The sequence below is a fragment of the Saccostrea cucullata genome, unplaced genomic scaffold (assembly GCF_032062105.1).
Source record: "Saccostrea cucullata isolate Sc308-1 unplaced genomic scaffold, CSIRO_AGI_Scuc_v1 ctg48, whole genome shotgun sequence".
Classification (NCBI taxonomy): Eukaryota; Metazoa; Mollusca; class Bivalvia; order Ostreida; family Ostreidae; genus Saccostrea; species Saccostrea cuccullata.
The window spans coordinates 57,444-65,367 of NW_026930219.1; the positions used below are offsets into that span (position 1 = coordinate 57,444).

Here is a 7,924-nt window from a genome sequence, read left to right on the forward strand (position 1 = left end):
CTTAGCCCTACAATCAAGGTCATTAAACATGTAGGGTTCCTCCACCTTTTACCTAAAACATTGGTTTTAAATTCCCTTTTCGCTCAACTATAACATCACTTCATTTAATTTACTTAAATTACTTACTTATATATAGATCTATACATGTATATTGACCTGAATTTTGATGTTATTTAAAAATAAATTGTATATAAAATATTTATTTAGTTAATAAGGTTTACTAAAGGTCAATAAATGTCTTAAATTGTTGTTCACATTTTTTCAACAGAGGACTTCCGGTCCCACTGTTGGTATTGTTTGCCATCATGTCGACTTTGGAACAGTTAGAGGAAACAATTAACAATCGTTTAATATAAAGACGATAATTTGACATGTTGGCTTTTAAACCTGCAGCTAACTTGTCTCAAACACATAAATACGGTGGATAAAAAAACCTGGAAGTGTTACTATTATGGCAGAAAGTTTGGATACGTTAAATGATGAGATGGCATCTTCGTTTTCACCTTTGATTGCTGTCCTTGCCTTATTTCTGATCTTCGGAACTTTTGGAAACATGGTTGTGTTGTTCGTTTATGGAAACAACACAAAGAAGTTTTCTAGTGATTATTTCATCATATGCCTATCGATGCATGATTTGTTGATCACTATAATTGGAATACCAACAGAAATACTGGATCTCAGATATCCGATCATTTTCTCCCTAGTCAGTGTGTGTAAGGTACTTAAAGGCCTACAAGGGGCGTCACTGATGACGTCATCTACGATTTTACTGTCTATAACACTTGATAGGTATAAGAGGATATGTAAGTTTGGGAGAACAATGCGAAAAAGAACAACAAAATTGTTATGCATTTTATCTTATGTCATTTTAATTGTGACGGCTATCCCAGTTTTTATTGTATATGGAAAAAAAACTGTTCGGCTAGAAAGCATTAATTCAACAGGAAGTGCTTGCTCTGTTGCAGATGAATTTCGCAATTCTTCAGCGATTCTTATATACTATGGTTTTTTAATAATCTACTTCATTTGTTGTATAATTATATTTGTAACAGTGTATACCTTGATAAGATACCGCATCAAAACCTCATTCGCATCTTTAAGTCAAACGAGGAAGAAATGCAGTCAAATGTTTACAGTGACGTATGCTGTCCCTCAGGGGTCTACCTCTGATATTGATTTGCCTCAAGATTCTAATTCTGGCATAATGATAAACAGCACACCTTCTCAGAGTGATACCCACGACAACAGAAATCTGAAGAAAGATAGCCGCTCCAGCACAGGAAACGTACAACAGGAGACAAACATTGACGGCAAGAAAGACCACTATACGGCAAAAAAATTAGCACGCCGGCAAAACCACAGACTCTTTCGTGATAAAAGTAACAAGACTACTTTGATTTTTGCCTACATTACTGTCGGATTCGTTTTAAGCTTTCTACCCTTTCTGATATCAGTAATAGTAAGAGCAGCAAAGAGTGACCTAGAGGAAAGCATCAGTACCGAAATGAATGTTTTCTTTAAATTTTGCTTAAAGTCGTACTTCCTCAGCAGTGTCATTAATCCCCTCATTTACGGATTTTCAAGTCCTAGATTTAGACATGAATGCAGACGGGCTCTAAAGAAATGTTTATGAGAAAGAAATGTTTTTTAAGTCTCAAATTTCTGCATTCATTTTCAGAGTGTATCATTACAGTATATAAATAAAAAAACAGATAAAGATGAGTGCAGTTGGGTTTTTTTCCTGATTCGTCTTTAAAATACTGCCACTTTTAAAGAAGAGCTCATGTATTGATTCTGCCCGTCTATTGCACTACCGTTTTCCTCTGTCTCTTATATTGAAAGCAATAATAGTCAATTTATTTTTTACAGTATGATCAGTGGTGTCTTGCAGGCCCCAAGACCAAAAACAGAGAACAGACTAAGTCAAAATTCAAATTGATATAACTTTCAAAATAATTTAAATCAAAATAAAATTTTCATCTTATGTTTGAATTGAAGTGTTTTGCACAACTGCAATTTTTAAGCTAATATTCTGAACGAAACTGATGATATTCAAAATCAAAATTTTAACTCAAGTATGTTCTCAGTTTATGATCTTGGGGCCAGGCTTCACAAGATCATAAACTGAGAACAGACGTAAGTCAAAATTTTGATTTTGAATATCTTGAGTATCGATTAACATATTTGCCTAAAATTTGCAGTTTTGTTTATTATTTTTATTTTAAAATATTGTGAAAATTTTATTTCATTATTGAAATTATTTCAAAAGTTATATTGTTTGGAAATTTTGACTTGAAGCTGTTCTCAGGGGCCTGGAGGCCTGACTCCTGGGCCATAAAACTTAGATGAGTTCACTTTTGATCACAGTCTCACTTTTCCGCTCTATATCCCTTTGGAAAAAGTGAGATTGAGATCAAAAGTGAGTTTGTCTATGTTTTATGGCCCCATGGCCAGGTCTTCAAAAAATCTGCCGAAAGTCTCATGGGTACCAATGCAATCCGTTATTAGTAGATCTATTTTTGTATTCATATTGAAGAATAATTTATTCAAAGTCTTATACAGTCCATGTTTTTTTATATATCATCGACAGCTGCTTTTTCAATAAATATGGAACTCGTATATTAATTTACCTCGTCATTGGTCATTTGCAAAATTATTTTGTTTAAAAAAACACTCATAATTGAACACTCAAATACTCTGAAGTTAACATCAAAGAGATGGTTGAGTTTCTGATTGTCAATATCTATGTTGTTTTTGGAGACCAGATCTTCCAACAATCTATTGGAATTCCCATGGGTACCAATTACGCCCCGTTATTAGCAGACCTATTTTTGTACTCGTATTAAGCAGAATTTGTGCAAAATCTTATGCGTGAAAGGAAGAAAACTCTTGCTGTGGCCTTCAACTCGACATTTACATATATCGACGACGTATTGTCAACCAACAATGGTAATTTCCATTCCTATGTCGATACGTTATATCCTGGTAAACTTGAGATGAAAGATACCACAAAGTCTGCACATCTGTATCATATTTGGATATTTTACTTGAAAAGACCTTAATGGTATTCTAACAACGAAGCTCTATGACAAACATGATGACTAACTTTTCTATCGTCAATTTCCCTTACTTATGCAGGAATATATCTTCACCACCTTCATACGGAGTTTATATATCTCAGTTGATTCGATACGCAAAAGCATACTATAAGTATGAACAATTTCTAAAACGAGGTAAATTACTGACAAACAAATGTATGAAACAAGAATGACAGCGGTCTCGTTTAAAGTCATCATTTCACAAGTTCTATGGTCCAGGTCGATACAATGACCTTGTCAGCAATAGAAAAATTACTTCAACGTTTCAATCGTTAATTCACCTCAAATATGTAGCAATTTACCCTTTTCACCTGGTCGACCGCGTGACGCAGTGTTTTGAGCGATTGCTCTAGAATCGCAAAGTAAGGAGCTGATCTGTACGTCCAGGGTTCGAATCCCACAATGGGACGTTGAGACCGCTCCTTCGGATGAGACTGTATAAACGAAGTTCCCTGTCGCAGTAGGTGTTGGCACAAAAAAAAATCCCTCACTGCTCAATGGCCCTAAGTGCTGAGTATAGACATAATCTTGCAGTCCTCCATCGACAAGTAATGGTGTCTCCATATCCTGTTCAACCTATTGATCTTGAGTCTGACCCACACTTGAAGAATTTTTTCCAATCTTCAGCTTTGGCCGTAACTACGTACTAACTACTAACTAAATAAAAAAGACTTTTCCCGTGGCTGTCTATATAAATTTATTGTTTTATTGCCTCTCCCGACCGACTAGCTAAAAAGACGTGACTCAGAGCTTTTTAATTTTCCAAGACATGCTAACATTTCTCTGTATTCCTGATTTTTTTTTCATCTAGTCAACAAATACATAATTATGTGTTGAACTTTTCTGAAGAAAAGATGTTCCCAACACCCCACCGATGCATTTTTTTTTACCTGGAGTCGGGAGAGGGCAAAAAAATATTATTTTAAAGATTGCACTGGGTACATTTTTTTGATTTAACGTTTGTCATTAGTTTTAGTCCTCTTGACTTTAAAGTTTTAAAAACCTTTAATCATAACCATACCGGTGCATTTCTTGTGGCAGAATCTTCCCTCAACCTTGGATGTAAATAAAAAAAGAAATTTGTACACAAGAGGACATCTAATAAAGCTTTGTTAAATATAATTTATCTAATTTCTTTCCCCTTTTTTTTTTTTTACTTTTTTTTTTAAAAACATTAATGGAATTTTAAATAAAGAACACAACCTACAGAATCTTCCTCCAGATAAAGGTGAAGAAAACCCCCAGAACAAAACAGAATCCATTTGACCTTCATTCAATGACATTATGAAATGTGACACAAAATGGCTTGTTAATACTATGATAAATATCTTTGTTTTACATTCAGGAATAGATTAAATGGGGGAAATAAAACCAACAATTGAGTTGATTTTTTTTACCTTACTCAAACGGATAAAATATTTTTATATGTATTTTCTCTGAGAAAAAATTATTTTACTCCATTAATTTGTCTTCTGAGTACTTTTAAAAGAAAAAAAAAGACAAAGTCTTCCGATCAAATGCTTATAAAAGCAAGATTTGCATACCTAAAAGAGTATTAGTGTCTACTCAATTTAAAGTGTTAATCAAGAGATGCATTTTAAACGATTCGTTAAACAACTGATGTATTTTTCCATTGGACATGGATTCTATGCTGAAGGCTATGCTTGAGTAGAGAATCAAAACAGTAAAACTAAAATTTCTTGGAAAGGGCACAATAAAGAAAGCTTTACATTGTAGCATGATTGAAATGTTTCAGCAAGATGTATCTGAGGAAATACGTAAATAGATCTCCTTGATCATTCAAAGTTTGCGTGTGAAAATGAAAGTCATAGGAAGAGCTATGCTAAGGAAACTTAGGGGAGATTCATATGTTTCTCTCCAGATGCATTTTTGTAAAAATATTGAATAAGAATACTCCAACTGACTTCAAGATACATGTAAGAGTAATTGAGATCATTGCAAGTTCAATAGCTATGACAAATTTGTAAATTTTTGAAGTATTTGTGTTTTAAGGAGACCCATTCTAGTTGAAAGTTACGAAAACGAATTGATATAATTTTTTAATTCTTGGAAAGATATCTGAATGTATAATGCTAAGAAAAAATAGAATGAAATTTTGTTACCTTGTCTTTATTGTAGTGAAATGGGGGCACTTTGAAGATATGGACAATTTTTCGTGTTATTATACACAATTACATACCAAAACTCCCCAAAAAACAAAGGAATTGACTAATTGAAAAAAAAAATGATGAAATGTTTTGTTTTTCACATATATCATGCAATGTCCATTCCTCTTTTAAACAAGAAGTCTCAGATGAGGCTGTAGCTCTACTGGTCTTTACAAATAACAAAGAAAAAATAGACTGGAATTTGAAACTTTGCAACAGGCAGCAATAAATAGAATTATGTATCTGTAGTCTACTTGTATGCCAAATTATATTGAAATCAGACTAAAATTGTAGGAAGAGTAGCGTTTTAAGGAATTTCACAGACATTTCTATTTTTAGTAACCATGGCAACACTGTTCATCGAAATCAACAACAGATGCAAAGAAATGACGTGCCTGAAACGACGATGCATGAAAACGCATGCGCAGATCAAATAGATCGGGCCTCGTTAACTTACATATAATTTAGGGAATAACTATGTTCTAATTTGGTATTAGTGACTGTTAATGCTGATTTCACGGTCGCATATTGAGTTTTACCGGCGACGCGTAATTCATGGTCACACGACGAACTTGTTTTACAGAGAAATAAAAACGCCGTGTTCAAATTGTGGTATATAAAGGCAAACATTTGCTAATGTAAATATTTGTTGTTTACGTCTTGTTTTATTGAAGTTTTGTTATATGGAATACGTCAGGAAGCATTGTGTTTTTTCGTCGCTCTATTATGACGTCAAAATGAAAAGCTTTTTCTCTCGTTAATGCTCGTTTTACTGCTTCAAACATCAGTGCATTAGCCAATCAAAACGTGTTTCACAAAAGAATTGCATTTGAATTATGGGTTTCATCCAAGAGCTGGGAACAGATCTGATTAAGGAATTTTTTAAAGTTTTGTGTGCAAGTCTGTGTGATATACACATCAATGAATCACACAACATCTAAAAACCTTCCTTATATTTACATTTTACTTGTTTAAAAGCATAAAAAATATGTTCAATGTTTGAATTTCTCTGCCCTATATTATGGAACGCCATGGCTGCCTTATGTTAGATGATTTTATTATATGCTGTGGGTCTATTATTATATGCTGTGGTTCTGTAATTATATGTTGTGGGTTTGTAATTATATGCTGTGGGTCTTTCATTATATGCTGTGGTTCTATAATTATATGCTGTGGATCTATTATTATATGCTGTGGATCTATTATTATATGCTATGGGTTTGTAATTATATGCTGTTGGTCTATTATTACATGCTGTGGATCTATTATTATATGCTGCGGGTTTATAATTATATGCTGTGGGTCTATTATTAAATGCTGTGGATCTATTATTATATGCTGTGTTTGTATTATTATATGCTGTGGTTTCGTTATTATATGCTGTGGGTTCATTATTATATGCTGTGGGTTCATAATTATATGCTGTGGATCTATTATATGTTGTGGTTTCGTTATTACATCCTGTGGGTTCATTATTATATGCTGTGGGTTTATAATTATATGCTGTGGGTCTATTATCATATGCTGTGGATCTATTATTATATGTTGTGATTGTATTATTATATGCTGTTGGTTCATAATTATATGCTGTGGTTCTTTTATTATATGCTGTGGGTTCATAATTATATGCTGTGGGTGTATAATTTTATATTCTGTCGGTTTATTAGAAACTTGCTATTCGAATCTTGTTTTTGGAGTTTAGCTTGCTCAAAATGGCGGCAACTGCAACAGGCCTTTCCCTTATAGGAATGAGAATACCAAATCCCCGGATGAGCACATGGCTTTATTTGTGGTGCCACAAATAAAGCCATATCTGCTCATCCGGGGATTTGGTACTCTCATTGAGCGCTAGCAACTACGTTAGTCCAAATTCCTTGAATACGCATGCTCGTCATGCATTCTGGGAAAATTGTGAAAACTACCATAGATAGAACGTACAATAACAATTTCGTTGTATCATTAAATAACTAATTTTATTTATTGTGTAGTTTACACTTTAAAGATAACTTCATAATTGTAATACTTGAAATTTTCCCTTTTTTTGACGGAAAAGCCCGAGTCATTATGTGATTGTTTTAAACAAAGACAAGGGAGGTTTTTTGCTAGCGCGCGGCTTCACGGTGGGGCATTCTGGGAAAACTTCACACGGTCTAGCTGTCTGTGAAAACGACCATAGATAGATTGTACTTTAACAATTTCATTGTGTCATTAAGTAACACGGGTCTTTTCTGTTTGATTCTGAAGTTTGTTTATTTACAGTGTAACTTACACTTTAACGTAAACTACACAAGAAAAAACTTAGGTCATATAATGCAAAGATTCTAGACATCTAGCTTGCGAGTTCTACCGCCTTTCTGGATAATGCCGTCAACCTCATAAAAAATCTCTTTTTTTTCTTTTCAAAGTTATTAAATTGGAAAGACACAATAAGCGATTGATACAATGCACTTCCACACTAATATAATTTTAATTCTATAAAGTACACTTCACAAAAGATTATAACTCTAACCATCAGACTTCATACTCATTAAACATGAAAGACTTCAGCAAAATAAATTAGTTGATCACGGATCTTCCTTTCTGTATTAAAAAATTGCTACGGCGCTAGCTTTTTCTAAAAGATAAATTTGTTCCTATTATATATGTTAATGCCGCACA

The 7,924-nt window shown here is 33.5% G+C and overlaps 1 protein-coding gene across 1 annotated transcript; it reads left to right on the forward strand.

The window, feature by feature from the left end:
- The first annotated feature begins 451 nt into the window (after positions 1-451).
- Positions 452-1,633, forward strand: LOC134283277 (orexin receptor type 2-like). The gene has a single exon (XM_062765720.1). It carries the CDS (start codon positions 452-454, stop codon positions 1,631-1,633), a length of 1,182 nt encoding a protein of 393 aa, XP_062621704.1.
- The last annotated feature ends 6,291 nt before the right edge of the window (positions 1,634-7,924 follow it).

Excerpts from the sequence above, each read along its gene's own strand:
- LOC134283277 (XM_062765720.1), top strand. The coding sequence starts at position 452 with ATGGCAGAAAGTTTGGATACGTTAAATGATGAGATGGCATCTTCGTTT.